Source organism: Pistacia vera, unplaced genomic scaffold (assembly GCF_008641045.1).
Source record: "Pistacia vera cultivar Batoury unplaced genomic scaffold, PisVer_v2 Contig481, whole genome shotgun sequence".
NCBI lineage: Eukaryota > Viridiplantae > Streptophyta > Magnoliopsida > Sapindales > Anacardiaceae > Pistacia > Pistacia vera.
In genome coordinates, this window is record NW_022196314.1 from 5,192 (window position 1) to 24,893 (window position 19,702).

Below are 19,702 nucleotides of genomic sequence, written 5' to 3' on the forward strand. Positions count from 1 at the left end.
ATTTCCAAAGAAAATTCGAATTGAGAATAGGGAGAAAAGGGATGCTTGAGAGAGAAACATGGGTCCTGCATTTTATATGACAATTTAAATTTTGGAACATGAAATTATTTATTTTTTTTAAAAGGAAATAAAAACTTTCATTCTAAATGAAGATTTCTAATACAAAATTGCAAATAATAATGATAATAATAATAAAAAATTGGTATAGTTAAGACAAACAAAATAAGCAGTACAACATTGAAATGAAGTAAGTTTGCAAACAAACATGTCAACCGTGTTTTAATTTTTCTTTTTTCCCCGCTATTTTAAATTAAAAAAAAATGGTAAAAGATTAGGGGTGTAAACGAGCTGAGCCGAGCCAAGCTTTTGGCTTATCGAGCTCGGCTCGTTTACAACAGTGTCGAGCTCAAGCCTAGCGAGCCTCAAAATTGAGACTCGAGCCAGCTTGCGAGCCGAACTCGTGAGCCTTATCGAGCTCGAGCTCGAGCCGGCTTGTGAGCCGAACTCGTGAGCCTTATCGAGCTCGAGCTCGAGCCGGCTTGCGAGCCGAACTCGCCTTATGTTTTACCAGAAAGCACATACCCAATTTTACTAAAACTCAGTTGAGAGAAAAAAATTGAAGACCAACTTAACTCAAGACAAAACAAAAGACAAATAATTGCTATAATCCAATTAAAAATTCTCAAATTCCACCCTAGTTTAAAAATCCCACACAAATTTCATCAAACAAAACTCATAAAACAAAAGAACCAATCTTCCATCTTCCTTGCAGAAACCAAAGATCAAATATCACCTGCACGTCGAGAAAAGTCAACACATCAATTATGACAAAAAGAAAACCTTAAATTCGTATTTATTATCATCGAAAAAAACCCAAACAAAGAAAAATTAGTCTAAAAAGTCCAAGCGCAAATTGAACAAGCCGAAAATAGTAAGTAGTCAAAAAAGAAGACAACAATCGAAAATTTGATAAGCAGCGAACGAAGAAAATAGAATCCACTTAGAGTAGAATCAATGCGAACTTACCGAGGTGGAGAAATTATTAGAACCAAAACCCTAAAAGACGAACAAAGACGAAACGAAAAGAAAGTGAGAGAAGATATAGGGAACTCATGTTATTTCAAATTTGCAGTTTGGGGGGGAAACTATCATTTTTTAAAACTTTTTTCATTAGAAAATATCAGTTTAATGCTTAATAGTTTAAAAAATACCAAAACATCCTATGAAGTGTACAGTGCTTAATCGAGCCGAGCCAAGCTTGCGAGCCCACGAGCCAAGCTTCACTGTGTTCGAACTCGACTCGGTTAACGAACCGAGTTCGAGTCGAGTCGAACCGAGCCTTATCGAGTTGAGCTCTAAACGAGCTTTTACGACTCAGCTCGGCTCGTTTACAGTCCTATAAAAGATGAGTAATCGAACTTGGGACTTGGGTTGAAGCCATGTGTGGTCCCCTTAATTTGCGTTTATCGGGGACTACCCATGGGTGGGTCAAATTTTCAACCACCAAATGTGATTATCATCGTCATCATTCACCACAAACTAGGGGTGTTCAAAAAAATGCAAAAACCGAACCGAACCGAAAAAACGGTTTGGTTACGGTTTGAAAAATTCAAAAAACCGAATTTTCGGTTCGGTTATCGGTTCGGGCAAAATTAGAAACGGTTAACCGAAAACCGGTTTTCTAAACCGGTTTTTCAAATATATATATATATTAAATAAATAAATAATAACCTAAACTAAAATAAATCCCTAATTCACTCAATCTAAAATCCCAACCCAAATTTTTTTTCTTAGTTTCCAATGTATTGTTATAAAAAAAAAAGGGAAAACCGGTTAACCGCTTTTTTTAAAACGGTTAACCGAAAAACCGGTTTTCCCTAAAACCGGTTCGGTTTCGGTTCGGAAATTTTTCCGAACCGAAAATCCGGTTCGGTTTAGAAAAGCGATTAACCGGTTCGGTTTAGAAAAGCGGTTAACCGGTTCGGTTAACCGCTTTTGAACACCCCTACCACAGACAATGAAAACTCCACTCACTTCAACTCCTCCATCTTTTACCCAAGAACTGAATTATATCATAATTGTTTTTTTTTTTTTTAAAGGTCAATTAGGTTTTAAATACTAATTTCACTATAAATTATTATTTTCTTGTACTAAAGACAATAAATTTTCATCCTAAACATTGGCTTTAATCAAACTGTTAAAACCTAGATTATCGAGTTTAGTATAGTTTAGTAATATATTTTAATGAATATATCCTTTAATTAACTGTTTCATCTAGAACATAATTGATAAGTCACTTGATTTTTACAGCTATTTATGTTCTTTAAATAAAACTCTTAAGATTTCAGGAGACTTTAATATATATATCCAAACGTCTTAAAAATTTGTTAAATGAAATAAGTACTTTGCCTTGAAGAATATAATGAATTTCTCCTACTCAACATATTTTCATAATTCGAGAAATAAATCCGGATAAAAATATAATTTTAGTATTATCAATTAATATTTGATTGAATGTAAAATTCTATTAAATTTAAAAATCTACTCACCAAATCAATTTTCTCATCAATTTTTTTTAAAAAAAAATAATTTCCATGTGGTGAGCCCATATTTTAAAAAATATTTGCATAAACAACAATAATTTTAGTGATCAATGGCAAACATGCAATTCTATCAGATAACATATAAATATCTTAAAAAAGAATTAAAGCTAGAATATCCAAAATTATCACACCATGTTTTCCACAAAACCCCGTAAACCGTTAATAACTTAATACTATTCACTTTCGTCTTTTCCTCTAAGACCATGCCTATAGCTCTCAATCATACATACCATCATTGCCCTTATCCTCAAAGGATCCTCTCGCTTATCGCTGTTTCCATGTGTAGCCAACAATGGCTGGCACAATTATAACCCAGAACAGTGGAATGAGCCAAACCACCATCTTCGGGTTGTGGAACTGGAGCCCACCCGCCGTCACAACAGCAAGCCCTGTCGCAACATAGCTAACTGCATTTACAACCCTTGCAACCATCCTGCGTCGTCCTCTACCGTCACCGTCAGATAGACATAAACCATAGCACAAAGAAATAATGCCGACAATAATGCAAACTACGAGAGAATCCCAAAAGAATTTTTCTATGGTTGTCATTCCATCTGCACTCCTCTTGTCCCATTTTACTGCTAAAACAAATGAAACGCATTCACATATGAACGTGAAAATAGTCTCAAATTGACGTCTATGCGGCGCAGGCTCACCACCAACATCCTGAGTGGAGGACGGTCCAGCCTCGATATCAGATGATTCTGATGCATAATTAACAGTTTGGTTCATAGCACCGTTAACTTGCACGTTACGGACCCGGTGATCACCACCAACAGGGAGACTCCGATGATTAGGCGGTGGTTCATTTTGTGGAGTCGAGGAGCTCCCTCCGGTCTCAGGATTTGTATGCTCAGCATGCTCATCATCTGCTTGAGTGGAGGACGTTCCAGCTTCCATATCAGAGGATTCTGGTGCATAATTAACAGTCGAGGGGCCCCCTCCAATCTGAAGCTCTTGAGATGCTGGAGAAAGAGGTTTTTTTTGTCAGGGGACAGATGGGAATTACAATAGCAAAAAAAAAAAAAAAAAAAGAAAGAAAGAAAGAAATTAATAAAAACAATAAACATTGATATTGAATCATCACTCCAATAGTTACAGAAACAGCACAAATAACCCTGGACAGTAGCCATGTCAAGTGGGATATATCATATATAGATCAAACGAACGATGAACGGGTATATATATATAAATATATAATTTAGGTATCTATCGATTCCAATAGTATTGAATCATCACTCCAATAGTTACAGAAACAACACAGATAACCCTGGACAGTAGCTATGTCAAATGGGATTATATCATATATAGATCAAATGAACGATGAACGGGTATATGAAAATTATATTTTATTTTTCTTAATATAAAATTCATGTGAAATATTAAAAGAAATAAAAAAATTAGCGGGATAATATGGTGTTGAATGTGGATTGCATTATGATGATTATCATTTGTTTAGTTATTGAATGTATGAGAACATCAATTGAACGAAAAATAATGAATTAATTCAATCATACAAATTGAATTGAATCAAGAATCATAATCTCAGATTTCGAAAAAGAAGAAGAAAAATTGTGTAAAATCAACTAAGTAAATATAAAGAAGCAATCTGACCTCAGCCTTTCGGGAATAATCTCGAAATAGCTTACTTACCAGGTGAAGCAGCCTTAGCCTTTCCCTCACGAGCTTCAGATCTCAGCCTTCGAACAACCTCAGCCTTGTCGGGAATAATTTGGATGAGCACAGCTTTAAGTTTTTCGGGCATATCTTTCCATAAATTATATTCACCTTCAGTCATATTAAACTTGTGCCTGCCATTTGATTAAAGCTTTAGGGAGCATAATTTTATGTTTCAGAGCACGAACGAATTTCGGACTTTGGTCAATGATACATACCCGTTTTCGTTCACTACTGCCTGAAATGATTGTTCCACAAGTGGATCTTCAGATGATGAACAAATAAGATGTTTCAAGTTGAACAACATTTTTTCCATCACTCGCTGATGCTCATTCTCATACCTGCCATTTGAATATGAGGCAACAGAAGATACCTCAGAGCCCAAACTAATTCACTATTTTGAAAAGAGATACATACCAGCGGTTTGTCCGATTCTTCCATGGTTGATAAGGAACAGAGAACGGGATGCCCCCCCAAGATTCTTCAGTTTTTTCAAGACGTAGCATCCTCTCCCAACCTAGACCTGAACAAGTTTCCGATGGGAAAAGCGTAAAAGATTTGTTTGGAATTGGCGGAAGAAAAATTTATCAGATTTGAAATGCAGGTTAGGCAGAAACTATTCAGCAGAACTAAAATAATAAATTAATTCAGTCATACAAATTGAACTGAATCGAGAATTATAATCTCAAATTTTGAAAAAGAAGAAGAAAAATTGTGTAAAATCAACTAATGTGAAATATATTAATTTGAGTGAAAGATAGAATGAAATGATTTAAAAGAATTTACAGAAAAATGTTCACATAATAAACCTAAATTTTGGTTATAAAGACATCAACTAATTAATATAAATTAAGGAAAGAATAATATTGTTAACAGCTACTTATGATTATGAAAAGAATGAACTTGAAGAAATAGCCTACTTACTCAAACTAGCCTCTTCCTCAAGTGTCAGCGGTTCTCCAGTCTTTTCAGAAGGTAGCATCTCTTCACAATGACGTAGAATCTCTTCCCAATCTTCACTCGTAATTAGTGAAGTCTTAGATGGGGAAAGCCTGCCATTTGATTAAAGCTTTAGCGAGCATAATTTTATGTTTCAGAGCAAGAAACGAATTTCAGACTTTGGTCAAGGATACTTACTCGTTTTCGTTCACTACTGCCTGACATGATTGTTCCACAAGTGGATCTCCAGACAACATCTCCTGATTTAATTCAGAAAACGCTTACGAAAGGAATTCTAAGGTTAACTTATTCAGATCTTCACTCACAGTTAGTGAAGTTTCGGATGGGTAAAGCAAAAAAGGTTCGTCTGGAATTGGCCGAAGAAAATCTATGACAGGTTTCTTTTGGGTTGACAGGTTTCAGTCATAAAAGGTTCTTTTGGATGGCGAAAGCCGTACTAGGATTGAAATGCAGCTTAACTAAACAGACTGATGAAGCAGAAGCGCGTGAGAAAACTATGGTCAAATCCAAAACATAAGCGCGTGAGGTGGGTGAGAAGTTATGTAATTTTTAATATTTTTTAGTTAAAACTTTTTTCACATGGAGCAAGAGCATACAAAGCTTTTACATAGTTTTTTGGGACCCTGAGTTAACCCAAAACTCTTATTGATTGTTTATTTTCTCTTATTGATGTTAGGAGTAATATAATGTCCATAATTTATCTAATATGTTCAGAGTCAATTACTTAATATCGTTAATAAGAATAAAATCTATACGATCACAACAATATGTGTATAGGCTGTAAAAAATTTATTATCTCTCCAAATTAATCGTATTTTCATTTCAACAATTTAGAATATATTGTTATGATATGTTATTAGGCAATAGTCTAGTAGAAATCTTTAAGTGTAAAACATTCAAGTTGTTTCACCGTTGCTTTAAAATGACGTTAATAAACTTAAAAACAAAATTTTATCACTATTTAATTACTTTAATCGCATTGAGCCGACATTGTAGACCTCAGAGAACATCATAAGCGTGTAAGGTGGGTGAGAGGTTAGGTAATTTTTAATATTTTTTAGTTGAAACTTTTTTCTGAGAGCAAGAGCATACAAAGCTTTTACATAATTTTTTTGAACCCAAGTTAACCCAAAAAGAGTTTTATGCTTTCCCCATCCAAGACTTCACTAACAATTATGATAAATTTTTAAAATTTGTGAGCGTAAAAATTTCATGAAACCATATTTAGGTGAGGAAAGTCGTTATGACAATAATTGACTCTTTTATGACAATTGTACGTAAATCACGGTATAACTTTATCTAAAGTGAAAAAGTAATTAATAATTAATTTTAGGACAATAATTGACTATTTTATGAAAATTATGACCGCCATGTTTTGTTTAAACGCAGACAAACAAGTGAAATGTTTTCAAAAAAGTTTCAACTGAAAAATATTAAAAATTACCTAACTTCTCGCCTACCTCACGCTCTTATATTTTGGATTTGACCATGGTTTTCACACGCGCTTCTGCTTCTGCCTCACAGTCTGTTTGGTTAAGCTGTCTTCCAAACCTAATACGGCTTTCGCCATCCAAAAGAACCTTTCATGACTGAAACCTGTCAACCCAAAAGAAACCTGTCAACCCAAAAGAAACCTGTCATAGATTTTCTTCGGCCAATTCCAGACGAACTTTTTATGTTTTCCCCATCCGAAACTTCACTAACTATGAGTGAAGATCAGGAGATGTTATCTATTGAAATTGATGAGCTCCTTTTGCTACGGATTAAAAGACGGTTTTCTGAATTAAATCAGGAGATGTTATCCGTAGATCCACCTGAGGAACAATCATTTCAGGCAGTAGAGAATGAAAATGGGTATGTATCCTTGACCAAAGCCTGAAATTCGTTCGTGCTCTGAAACATAAAATTCTGCTAACCAAAATTTTAATCATATGGCAGGCACACGTTTAATTTGACTGAAACTGGACATTTTTCATGGGAAGCTCTATCATCGCCTGCACGTGAGGGAAAGGCTAACGCTGGTTCACCTGGTAAGTAAGCAATTTCTTCAAGTTCATTCTTTTCATAATCATAAGTAGCTGTTTACTTAAATTTATGTTAACTAGTTGATCTCTTTGTAACTAAATTTAGGTGTATTATGTGAACCATTTTCTGTAAATTCTTTTAAATCATTTCATTCTATCCTTGAGTCAGATTGCTTCTTTATATTTAGTTAGTTGATTTTACGCAATTTTTCTTCTTCTTTTTCGAAATTTGAGATTATGATTCTTGATTCAATTCAATTTGTATCATTGAATTAATTTATTATTTTAGTTCTGCAGAATAGTTTCTGCCTAACCTGCATTTCAAATCTGATAAATTTTTCTTCTGCCAATTCCAGACGAATCTTTTACGCTTTTCCTATCGAAAACTTCAGTAACTGTGAGTGAAGATCAGGACGAGATGGGACATATTCAATCATGTCAGCCGGTAGTGAACGAAAACGGGTATGTATCCTTGACCAAAGTCTGAAATCCGTTTGTGCTCTGAAACATAAAATTCTGCTCCCTAAACCTTTAATCAAATGGCAGGCACAAGTTTAATATGACTGAAGGTGAATATAATTTATGGAAAGATGTGCTCATCCAAATTATTTCCGAAGAGGCTGAGGTTGTCAGAAGGCAGAGATCTGAAGCTCGTGAGGGAAAGGCTAAGGCTGCTTCACCTGGTAAGTAAGCTATTTCTTTTTAGTTCATTCTTTCGACATGGCTACTGTTATCTGTATGTTTTTGTAACTATTGGAGTGATGAGTTCAATACTGACTAGAAATCTATAGATACCTACTTTAAATTTGGCCTTCTTATATATATATATATATATATATATATATTAATGAATCCAACGTGCTACGAATCAATGTTTATTGTTTTTATTAATTTCTTTCCTTTTTTTCTTTTTTACTACTGTAATTCCCATCTGTCCACTGACCCAAAGAAACCTCTTTCTTCAGCATCTCAAGAGCTTAAGACCGAAGGGCGCTCCTCGACTGGTAATTATGCAAGAGAGTCAACTGATTTGGAATCTGGATCGTCCTCCACTCAGGCTGGTGATGTGCCTGCAGAGCGTACAAATCTTGAGACCCAAGGGGGCTCCTCGACTGCACAAAACGAACCACTGCCTAATCATCAGGGTCTCCCTGGTGGTTGTGATCATACCTTTGGTGGTGGTGATCACCAGGTCCATAAGCCGCAAGTGAACATGTTCTATCAATGGTGGAATGAACTTAAAGATGTGCTCATCCCGATGTGTCCCAGAATGGCTAAGGTTCTCGGAAGGCTGAGATCTAAACTACCTGAGGAAAAGGCTAAGGCTGGTTCACCTGGTAAGTAAGCCAACTTTTGATGAAGTTTTCTTATATCATCAAGGTCTGCATAATTTTCATGCACCCATCCATCGTTTGTTTGATCTATACATGAATATGAGATTATGATTCTTGATTCAATTCAATTTGTATCATTGAATTAATTTATTATATTGAGTTCAATTAATGTCCTCATACATTCATTTTTTTCATACTAAGACCTCCCTCCAGGCCAAGATCTTCAGGATACGGTATCAAAGGTTAATTTGTGGACAAGTTTGGCATTCATTTCGGCTCCAATTTTTCTAGATCGAGAATATTACAAAGACAGAAACTCAGATTCTTATAAGTTGTTTGATGCCTTTATGATTTGCATCATTTTGTCTTTCACTGGGGCATTTTGCGCTTTGCTGATCAGAAACAAGCCCAAGCTTGCAGTTCTCCGAGGATGTTATTTCTTGCTCTCCATTGTTTCAATGGCATCAGCTTTATCAATACTGGGATATGCCTTGTTCTGGAAAGTTTAGTTTGTGGTAAACTTAACACTACTGTTTTCTTATGTGTAATCATTAGTTTATTAAAACAACTTGTGAGGTGCTATATCACTACTATTTTCCTTCTCTTGTTGGATGCTATTTGCTTGTTAAATTACCTAAGTTTTTTTAAGATGTTATTTCCTATTATTATACATATGTTAAATTTCTTTTTCAGTTTATGGGTTTTTGTGGGTTTTTAAACGAATAGATCAGAAAAAAATTCTTATGATACCAAATACTTAAAACGAATGTTACAGCTTTACTCTTTTATGATACCAGATACTTAAAAAGGAGTAGAACTGAAAATTGCTCAAACCATGTTATCTATGTTATGAACTCTGTATTGGAGTCGCCTAAGACCAGGAGGCTTCAGCCATCATGAACCCTTCATGAAGTACCATGGTTTAATTTCCGATACTTTGCAAGGTTTTCTAGTCTTGTGAGATAATTTTGTGCAGCAAACACTACTGATCTCATCTGCCACGGCCAGACATAAATGATGCGTGGAAAATATCTGTATTGGGAACATCAGTCTTTCTCTGCTTCAAGTTCCTTTCTCCTCTACTCTGCTTTTAAGCTTTCGTTTCTTCATCTGCAAAAGCAAAACCTCCCAATCGCAATATGTAAATATAGAAATTCTGAGTGTGTTAATATCAAATTTGTTACTGGAATCATGTCAAGGTTTGGTTCTTATAATCAACGATGAAAGTTTTAAACGTGGAATTAAGATTACTTGTTTAGGTTGTGTCTAATATCAAATTATACACAATATGTGATGTATAATAAGGAAGAAGAAGAGGAATGGAAGAGACTAGCGAAGAATCGTGATATTATTGGAATGGATAAGTGGATTCAAATGATGAAGCTTCGACAAGAGATGCGCCGAGGTTTTCATCATAGAGTTATAAAACTCCTCATGGGTTTAATATTACTTATAAACTTTTACCTTATGCTCCAAAGATCTTTATGTTTCATTGTTTCACATATGCGTTAATAAGAGACAAAATCGACCTTTTTTTTTCCTCCTGTTTATATATATTCAAAAAGAAAAAAAAGCAACAGCAAAAGAAAAAATTAAAAAGAGCAAGAAATTAAGCCCTGAAGTCTGTCAAAGCAAAAAAGAAAAAAGAAAAAAAAAAGTTGGGCCTTCCAGTCTTCCAGATAATATATTAAAGACTCTTGCTGCAGCTCCAGGTTTACGGCAGTAGCTACATATTTCAGGTGTCTGAAAATTAATGAGAAAAAGATTTACTTTTTGGTTTTTCAAAACTTTTAAATGGTAGCCTCCGGTTGTTATCACTACTGTAACTATAATGATTGAAGCATAATATAAGGAAGTTAAATTCCATCTTCTTGAGTTCCGCAACTCTAAGTCCTTTATCTTTCTGTAAGTTTTTTGGCAAAAACCCCAAAATCCTAAATAAAAACAACGGAAATTCTTAACACTAATATGAAGTTTGTAACTGGAATTACAGTGAGCATATCATGTTAAAGTGCAGCAAATTAAATACTTATTGATAAACTCCAACAAATAAAACAAATGTCTGAATACAGAAAAATTGGAGTTTACCAGCGAGTTTCCAACCGTTGGCGACTGGACAGAGAGTGAATGGCATATGGAAGCAGAACGGCGGGGTGCAGAGGAGAGAGGTAGAAGGATTGTAAAATGGGATATCATAAACTAGAGGTGGGAATTAGGCCGGACCCATAAAACCCAGTCCAAAAAATCGATCTTAGGATCGGACCAGGCCCAAGGGAGGAGGGCTCGAGCCCAAACCCTCTCCCCAATTTTCTTTTAACTGATGTAAAATATCTAAAACCCACTATTTAATATGAATACAATAAATGTAAGGGATTAAAAAAATTATACAAAAAAATTGTCTATGACCGGTTCAGGCCATGAGAAATCTCATGGGCTCAAAACTGGTCCCTGATTATTTGAGCCTAGATCTTGAGGCCCCAGGCCCACAACGGACTGAGCCCGAGCCTTTCTCACCTCTATCATAAACTACCCCTAAGGTATGCATTTGTGATAATATTCCATTGTAAAATACCTGGAGTCTACAATGTTTAACTACTTGAAAAGAAAGAAAAATAAATAATATTAAAAAATTTCAGTTTTAAATTTAATGTCAACTCGTGAGTTTGTAATATGTGACAAGTTTGTATTGGATGGTCTCACTACATCGTTATTTTATAATTAGATTGTCCTATACAATTTTCCCTTTATATATATTATGCTATGAAACAATTATAGAATATTAAGTCCACACTATTTTTTTGTAATTATATATCTAATTAAAAGTGAAAATATTAACTACACTAAATATTAAATTTAATAATAACTTAATAAAATTATTTATTGTCCATCGTGGGCCTCAGATTTTCCTTTAGAATTTGTAGAATTTTGGGCTTTTTATTATGTAAGAGATAGTCCATTGCAATTTCGGCCTGATTCAGGGGCCCATAATCCAGAACTTTGGCCTCCCAGAGACAGATAATCACTTGAGGCAGGAATGTCATGTTCTTTTTTGTAGCGTGATTCAACTGGTTGTTTGGTTGCCGAGAAACTAAAAGAAAACGAGAGAAAATTAAATAAATGTGTAGAGATTTACAAAGAAATTTTGAATTGAGAATGGTGATGTTGGAGAGGGAAACATGGGTCCTGCATTTTACATAAGAAGTTTAAAATTTGGAATATAAAATTATTATTATTATTTTCTTTTTCTTAAAATAAAAACTTCCATTCTAAATGAAGATTTTTAACACAAAATTGCAAAAAAAAAAAAAAAAAAAAAAAAAAAAAAAAAAAAAAAAAAAAAAAAAAAAAAAAAAAAAAAAAAAAAAAAAAAAGGTATAGTTAAGACAAACAAAATAAGTATTACTTTGAAATGAAATAAATTTGCAAACAAACATGTCAACCACAATTTCATTTTCTCTTTTCTCGACCATTTTAAATATTTTTAAGAAAAAAAAAAAAATGGATACAGAGAGTTTATAAAAGAACACACCCCAGGATTCTAAGCATTTCCTAAAGTGGGTAGAATGTGATAGAAAGTTTTATTTTTCTCAGTAGGAGGAAATATTTTTGTGTGTTTGCTAACTTCATCTTAATTATCCTGCTCTTCTATGTGAAATGGGTCTCCTCTTCTCATAGCAGCCTATTTCTTGATTTTATAAAATTTTCTTCATAAAAAGTGACAAATGAACAAGATAATTTCACAAGTTTGGATAGTTATAATTGCGTCCAAATGAACAAGGGTTTGCATATTTCTAGCAATGAATTGCATGTGGTTCTGCTTCTTCATTCTTAGGCTGAAAGATTGCCTCTATTGTCTCAACAATGGAATCGTACAATTATAAACCAATCATACTTGAATTTAGCATAAGGATTGGTAGAGCTGGCGAACACTTCAACAATAGAGATTGTAGCTCGAGATTGCAGCTCAATGGGCGAATTATCTAGTATTTGGTTTCTTGTTTAGCGTGATTCAACCTGTTGTTTGGTTATCGAGAAACTATTAGAAAATTAATGAGAGAAAATTGAATATATGTAGAGATTTAAAGAGAAAATTAGAGATGAACAAAATTCCAGGAATTTCTTAAAGTGAGTAGAATGTATATTTTTCTCAGTTGGAGAAAATAGTTTTGCGTGTTTGCGGAATTGATCATCTTCGCTTTCTCTTATATGTGAAATGGATCTTCTCTTCTCATTGCAGCTTTTTCCTGGATTATTTTTACAATTATTATCATTAATTTATGACTTATTAATTCATTATTCAGAAGCCCTTCTGCCTCACTGACACCTCTCATCTATATATAAAGAAGAGTTAACAACTTTTTTCCACCCAAACTAGGGTCTAATTGACACTTTTGAACCGAAAAGGTTTCAAAAATAATTTACCAACCAAAGTTTATATTCTGTTAATACCCAAAATATGATAAGGAAATTTAATAATTTGCATGTTTGGGTTGTCCTAGTCTTTAGGAGTGTTAGTAAGTTTGTTTCTGTTTACCTAGTCAATAGGAGTTTGTTTTTTAACGTTGGATAGTGCCTATTTTCATGTTGCTTTCAGTTATGTATTAGCCTATTTATAGGCTGGTGTTTATCAATGAAATGTAGAAAAAGTTTATCCTCTGCTTTGTCTATATCCTCTGCTTCCAACTGTTATTGTGTAAATCCGTCCTTTAGTATTTTGTTTCCATCAGTGGTATCAGAGCCAGGTTGAGTTCCAAGGAGAGATAAAAGTGAAATTGATGGCTTCCGAAAGTTTTGTATAGGCAACCATTCCAGGCTTTGATGGTCACTATGATCATTGGAGCATGCTCATGGAGAACTTCTTGAGGTCCAAAGAATATTGGACCGTTGTTGTTTCTGGAGTAGTAGAACCAGTAGCAGGTGTTGTGCTGACAGATGCGCAAAAGACAGAGCTTGAAGGGCTGAAGTTAAAGGATCTTAAAGCAAAGAATTATCTCTTCCAAGCTATTGATTGCTCAATCTTAGAAACCATTCTTTGCAAAGACACAGCCAAGCATATTTGGGATTCGATGAAAAAGAAGTACCAAGGTACAGCAAGAGCTAAGAGGCAGCAGCTTCAAGCACTTTGTTCGGAGTTCGAAATACTTCGAATGAAGTCAGGAGAATCAGTTATAGACTATTTTTCAAGAACGATGGCAATCGTTAACAAGATGCGGATCCATGGCGACAAGATAGAGGATGTTCTCATTGTTGAGAAGATTCTTCGATCCTTGACACCAAAATTTAATTTTGTTGTCTGTGCTATAGAAGAAGCAAATGATGTTGATTCACTGTCAATTGATGAATTACAAAGTTCTTTGTTGGTTCATGAGCAAAAAATTAACCAGTAGGAAAAAGAAGAACAAGCATTGAAGGCCTTATAAAAAAATCACTTTACAACCAGTAGAGCTGATAAAGGACGAGGAAGAGGCAGAGGACGAGGTAAAGGAGGTAGAAACAACAATGATCGTGGGAACCAACAACAAAATCATCATCATCAAGAGAGTCAATTTCAAGGAAGAGGCAGAGGACATGGAGGCCACCATTCAACAACTTATAGATCAAAGTCAACAAACAAGTCCAATGTGGAATGTTTTAGATGTCATAGGTATGGCCATTATAAATCAGAGTGTCAAACTGATTTGAATAAACAAAGTGGAGATCAAACTAACTTTGCAGAAAAGGAAGAAGAGGTGTCTCTTTTGATGGTGTGTCATGTGAAGGAAGAAACTCAACAAAACATGTGGTATTTAGACACTGGCTGAAGCAACCACATGTGTGGAGAGAAGGAGGCATTTTCTGACTTGGATGAATCCTTTCGCATCTCTATTAAGTTTGGTGACAACTCCAAAATTTCTGTTATGGGAAAAGGAAAGGTAACAATCCAAACCAAAGGAAATTCCACCCACACTATCGCTAATGTTCTTTTTGTGCCATATTTAAAGACCAACTTGCTTAGTGTGGGTCAGTTACAAGAAAAAGGATATGAGATTTTTATCAAAGATGGAGTATTTTAAATTGAAGACGCAAAATTGGGCTTAATTGCTCAAGTTAACATGACGGTGAATCGTATGTTCCCACTTTATCTCCACAACACCGCTTATTCGTGCTTCTTAGCAAAATTAGAAGATGAGGCTTGGCTATGACACTTTCGCTATGGGCATCTGAATTTTGGCGGATTGAAAACACTACAACAAAAGAACATGGTGATAGGGCTTCCTCAAATTACAGCTTTTTCTCAAGTTTGTGAAGAATGTGTTGTTAGCAAACAACACCGTAATCAAATCCCACAAGGAAAATCTTAGAGGGCGAAGAAGGCGTTGGAGCTTGTTCATTCCGATATTTGTGGGCCAATAAAACCACATTCTAATAGAGGTAAAAGATATTTAATTTCCTTCATTGATGATTATAGTTGTAAGACATGGGTTTATTTTTTGCAAGAAAAATCTGAAGCCTTTGTAGCTTTTAAAAGCTATAAAGTGCTTGTTGAGAAAGAAGTTGGCAACCCAATAAAAGTTCTTCGCACGGATCATGGTAGAGAATATAACTCACATGAATTTGCAATTTTTTGTGAGAACCATGGAATCAAGAGACAACTTACAGCAGCTTATATACCCCAACAGAATGGTGTATGCGAAAGGAATAACCGCACTATTATGAATATGGTGCGAAGCCTTTTGCCAACAAGTGGCATTCCAAAAAATTTCTAGCCTGACGCAGTTAATTGGAGCATCCATATATTGAACAGAAGTCCCACACTTGCTGTTCAAAATATGACACCAGAGGAAGCATGGAGCGGAAGGAAACTTGCTGTAGATCATTTTTGGATTTTTGGGTGTATTGCCTATGTCCATATTCCAGATGAGAAGAGGAGGAAGCTAGATAACAAGGGAGAAAAATGCATTTTTCTTGGTGTTAGTGATAAGTCAAAAGCCTATAAACTATACAATCCTAGCTAGCACCATGAAAATTGTCATCAGCCGTGATGTGGTATTTGATGAAAAATGCACCTGGTCGTGGAATCAAAATGGTGTTAAAGAAAGCATTCCAGTAGATTTTGATGATGAGGAGAAAGGGTAGTAGCCTATGGAGAATGAGCAAGAAGAGAAAGTCACTCAAAATGTTCCAATAGCTTATCAAAGCCCACTTGCAGCTGAATCACAAAGGCCTCAACGTGTTCGAAGAAGACCAACATGGATGACTAATTATGAGGTAACTGGAGTTGACCAAGGTGATGATCCACTTACACATTTTGCTCTATTTTCAGATTGTGATCCTACCATTTTTGAAGTGGCTGTCAAAGAACCAAAACGGAGAAAGGCTTTGGATGCTAAAATTACAGCCATTGAAAAAAATGATACATGGGAGCTATGTGATCTTCCAAAAGGGCAGAAGACAATTGGTGTAAAGTGGGTTTACAAGACAAAGCTAAAGGAGAATGGTGAGGTTGACAAGCACAAGGCACGCTTGGTGGCTAAGGGTTACAAGCAGGAATTGGGTGTTGATTATAAAGAAGTTTTTGCTCTGGTTGCAAGGCATGATACAATCAGATTGATGGGTGCTATGGCAGCTCAAAACTCATGGCCTATCTTCCAGTTGGACGTGAAATCAACATTCCTCCATGGAGATTTGAAAGAAGAGGTATTTATCAATCAACCTCCTGGTTATGTAAAACTTGGCAATGAGCATAAAGTGTACAAGTGAAAGAAAGCTCTATATGGATTAAAACAAGCTCCACGGGCTCGGTATAATAGTATAGAAACTTATTTTTTGAAGGAAGGATTTCAAAAATGTCCTTATGAATATACACTTTTTATAAAAACTGAAGATGGAGGAAAGATGCTCATTGTTTGCTTATATGTAGATGATTTAATCTATACTGGAAATAATACAGCCATGTTTGGTAGTTTCAAGAAATCCATGATGGTTGAATTTGAGATGTCTAATCTTGGTATGATGCATTACTTTCTTGGCATTGAAGTGGTGCAATCCTCTGCTCGAATTTTTATTTCTCAAAAGAAATATGTGCGAGAATCTTGGACAGGTTTCAGATGAAGGATTGTAATCCTGTAAATACTCCATCTGAGTTTGGAGTGAACCTAAACAAAGATAATGGAGGAAAGAAGGTTGACAACACTCTTTACAAACAAATAGTGGGGAGTTTAATGTATTTGACAGCAACAAGACCTGATATAATGCATGCTGTAAGTGTGATTAGCAGGTACATGGAATGTCCTACAGAGATTCATCTCTTGGCTACAAAAAGAATTTTCCGTTACTTGCAAGGTACTAAAGAGTTTGGGCTGTTCTACAAGAATGTAGAAAAGTCAAATCTGTTTGGCTTTACAGATAGTGATTATGCAAGAGATTCAGATGATCGGAAAAGCACATCTGGTTATGTTTTCATGATGGGGACAGGAGCTGTTTCATGGTCATCAAAGAAGCAACCTATTATCACATTATCATCCACTGAAGCTGAATTTGTTGCTGCAACAGCTTATGCTTGTCAAGCTATTTGGCTAAAGAAAATCCTTAAAGAGCTACATTTCAAGGAGGATGGACCAACTCAGATTTATTGTGACAATAGTTCAGCAATAAAGCTTTCAAAAAATCCAGTTTTACACAGTCGAAGCAAACATATAGATGTGAAGTATCATTTCTTGAGGGATCTCACAAATGATGGAGTCATTAATCTTATTTACTGCAGAAGTGAAGACTAGATTGCTGATATTCTAACCAAGCCTCTCAAGTTTCTTGCATTTCAGAAGCTCAGGAAGCTACTTGGTGTTTGTACTTCAAATGTTTCAATTTGAGGGATGGAGCTTCAAAGTTTAACTCTTATTAAATTGGATGTATGTCTGGAACATCAGTTTAAGGGAGGGATTGTTGAGGAAATTTAATAATTTGCACGTTTGAGCTATCCTAGTCTTTAGGAGTGTTAGTAAGTTTGTTTCTGTTTACCTAGTCTATAGGAGTTTGTTTTTGAATGTTGGATAGTGCCTATTTTCATGTTGCTTTCAGTTATGTATTAGCCTATTTATAGGCTGGTGTTTATCAATGAAATGTAGAAAAAGTTTATCCTCTGCTTTCTCTATATCATCTGCTTCCAACTGTTATTGTGTAAACACGTCCTTTAGTACTTTGTTTCCATCAAAATATACTTCTCTTAAGGTTTGTGATTTTTTAGTTGTCAACGGTAAACAAAGAACAAACTCAGTCTAGACTGTTAGAGCTTTTGAAGAGATAAGACTGGTGAGTCTTTTGGTGGTGGTAGGTTAGATTTTGATGGTCGGGATTGGTCAGAATTTAACTTGAGAGGGGTGATTGCATGTTCCACAAATCGCTTGACTATCGATAATTGGTCGGGTCAACGATTACAGATTTGTAAGATTTTGGTGAGTAATTAATGATCGGAGAAAAAAATAATGGTGTGGGTGTGGGGTATCAACGATGCCGAAATTGGCCGGTGAGTTCCACCAGCCATTTGCGCGAATTTATTCTATCATTTTATGAAGCTAGCAGTTAAGAAATAAGACGTTATCTTTCCTCTACACGAAATCCTAACGTAATTCACATGAATTTATTATATTATTTGTTTGTAATGGTTTCACAATTTCGGTGTTATCGTGACTTATTTATTGTTTCGTCTCTTTAGTTTCGGAATTTAATAATGTCATATTGCTTTGAATACGCATATACTTTCCAATAATATCATCATTCTGCACCAGTGATCTCTTCCATTGCTCTTCTTCTTCCTTACTATATACATCACTTCTTAATTTCTACGTGGCGTGTCATTTTAGCGAACACAGCTTTAGAATAAACAATAATAAGTCGCTCCCATGACGATATGAACGGTTTTCCTTAATTTCTACGTACCTCCGGGCTCTGTCTTTTTTTTTTTTTTTCATCAAATAAATTTAACCAAACATGGAATAGAAAGAAACAAATTCAGTTTGTCAGCAACGTTAGCATTAATTTTGTTCTAATATATTAGGATATTGACAGCAAAAACTATTATAACTATAAAGAATTTCCTTATGAGAGTGATTTATTGTTTATTCTAAAGCCTCGTCTATGTAAAGCCATATGATACACCGATGAAGTTGATTGTGTTGGAATTGACAACCACTTCGATGAAGTCGACTGTGTTGGAATTAACAATTACTTCGACGATAAGAGGTGATGCACATGGGGTCTCACTCTCATAACAAATACATTCATTATACTGAAAGATGTGAGAAAATATTATAATAATATTGATTTTATTGGACATAGTCCAGATTTGAGTAAACCAAAATAAATCGCGTGTATTATTTTTCTTTACTATTTTTGTTATGTGTGTGTAATTGACATTCTTTTGGTTCCAAATACGCTCTAGATTGTTTTAGACTGTTTAGACATTTAGGCGATGAAGACATTTTATTGCAACAAAGTTCTTAACAGCCCAAATACTTATTGACGATGGAATTTCAACTTTGAGCGATGGCATAGGTTCATCACTCTATGACCTACATGTCTCTCACAGTCTCACACATAATATATCTTTGATAAACACTTCCTAGCAAATTAATTGAGTGAATAGTTAACATATATGGAATTCTGTTAGAATAACACACTCACAAACCACAGATTTTAACCAAATCAAACACAATCACAGAAGATCAAGAACACCACAATTTTACAGTGGTTCACCTTTCCAAGATTGGGAAGGCTACGTCCACGTTGAGCTCCGGAAAGATCGAAGCCCACTGCACTATCAGAAAAGTATTTTACAGATTACAGACGCAAGATCGAAAGATTCAATCAAACCCGAAATCACCCTATCTGGTAACTAATATCCCTGGAACCTATACACTTGTAATCCCAGCCAACAGAGAGACAAAACCCCTCTATCAGAATGACCAATCACTCACTCAATCAGTTACACAGACCCAAGATTTCAGAACACCGATGAACCCTAGCAGAGCACAAAACCTAAACAATTTAATTGAAACTTCAGACTGCCAACTAAAGAGAGAAAGTTCACTTATATACCGTTGACCACTATGGACTAATCACACCCGTT

The 19,702-nt window shown here is 35.1% G+C and overlaps 3 protein-coding genes across 5 annotated transcripts; 2 read left to right on the plus strand and 1 right to left on the minus strand.

Moving 5' to 3' along the window:
• Positions 1 to 2,715: 2,715 nt before the first annotated feature.
• Positions 2,716 to 5,690, minus strand: LOC116146681. 2 transcript variants are annotated; one of them, XM_031432101.1, is made up of 7 exons: positions 5,418 to 5,690; positions 5,205 to 5,332; positions 4,698 to 4,803; positions 4,499 to 4,621; positions 4,257 to 4,414; positions 3,260 to 3,568; positions 2,716 to 3,181 (listed from the first exon to the last, which is right to left on the minus strand). In XM_031432101.1, exons 1-7 carry the CDS (start codon positions 5,474 to 5,476, stop codon positions 2,868 to 2,870), a joined length of 1,197 nt encoding a protein of 398 aa, XP_031287961.1. In that variant the 5' UTR covers positions 5,477 to 5,690; the 3' UTR covers positions 2,716 to 2,867. The 2 variants fall into 2 exon arrangements, with proteins under 2 accessions (XP_031287961.1, XP_031287960.1); XM_031432100.1 differs by having other exon boundaries at positions 2,716 to 3,568.
• A 1,063-nt stretch (positions 5,691 to 6,753) lies between these two features.
• On the plus strand, positions 6,754 to 9,200 carry LOC116146688. 2 transcript variants are annotated; one of them, XM_031432112.1, is made up of 7 exons: positions 6,755 to 7,094; positions 7,179 to 7,270; positions 7,621 to 7,726; positions 7,811 to 7,947; positions 8,230 to 8,478; positions 8,557 to 8,601; positions 8,800 to 9,200. In XM_031432112.1, exons 1-7 carry the CDS (start codon positions 6,826 to 6,828, stop codon positions 9,105 to 9,107), a joined length of 1,206 nt encoding a protein of 401 aa, XP_031287972.1. In that variant the 5' UTR covers positions 6,755 to 6,825; the 3' UTR covers positions 9,108 to 9,200. The 2 variants fall into 2 exon arrangements, with proteins under 2 accessions (XP_031287971.1, XP_031287972.1); XM_031432111.1 differs by having other exon boundaries at positions 6,754 to 7,094; positions 8,230 to 8,601.
• A 7,485-nt stretch (positions 9,201 to 16,685) lies between these two features.
• Positions 16,686 to 17,354, plus strand: LOC116146658 (secreted RxLR effector protein 161-like). Its single transcript, XM_031432072.1, has one exon. The coding sequence runs from the start codon at positions 16,686 to 16,688 to the stop codon at positions 17,352 to 17,354; it is 669 nt and encodes a 222-aa protein (XP_031287932.1).
• Positions 17,355 to 19,702: the final 2,348 nt, after the last annotated feature.

Bases quoted from the DNA above. Each gene is read 5' to 3' on its own strand.
- LOC116146658 (XM_031432072.1), top strand. From the start codon at position 16,686: ATGAAGGATTGTAATCCTGTAAATACTCCATCTGAGTTTGGAGTGAAC.
- LOC116146681 (XM_031432100.1), bottom strand. From the start codon at position 5,476: ATGTTGTCTGGAGATCCACTTGTGGAACAATCATGTCAGGCAGTAGTG. The intron at 4,804-5,204 runs GTAAGTAGGCTA...AAACTTGTTCAG, and splicing joins TGAGGAAGAGGCTAGTTTGA to GTCTAGGTTGGGAGAGGATG. The intron at 4,415-4,498 runs GTATGTATCATT...ATCAAATGGCAG, and splicing joins GCAGTAGTGAACGAAAACGG to GCACAAGTTTAATATGACTG.
- LOC116146688 (XM_031432111.1), top strand. From the start codon at position 6,826: ATGACTGAAACCTGTCAACCCAAAAGAAACCTGTCAACCCAAAAGAAA. The intron at 7,095-7,178 runs GTATGTATCCTT...ATCATATGGCAG, and splicing joins GCAGTAGAGAATGAAAATGG to GCACACGTTTAATTTGACTG. The intron at 7,271-7,620 runs GTAAGTAAGCAA...TGCCAATTCCAG, and splicing joins GGCTAACGCTGGTTCACCTG to ACGAATCTTTTACGCTTTTC.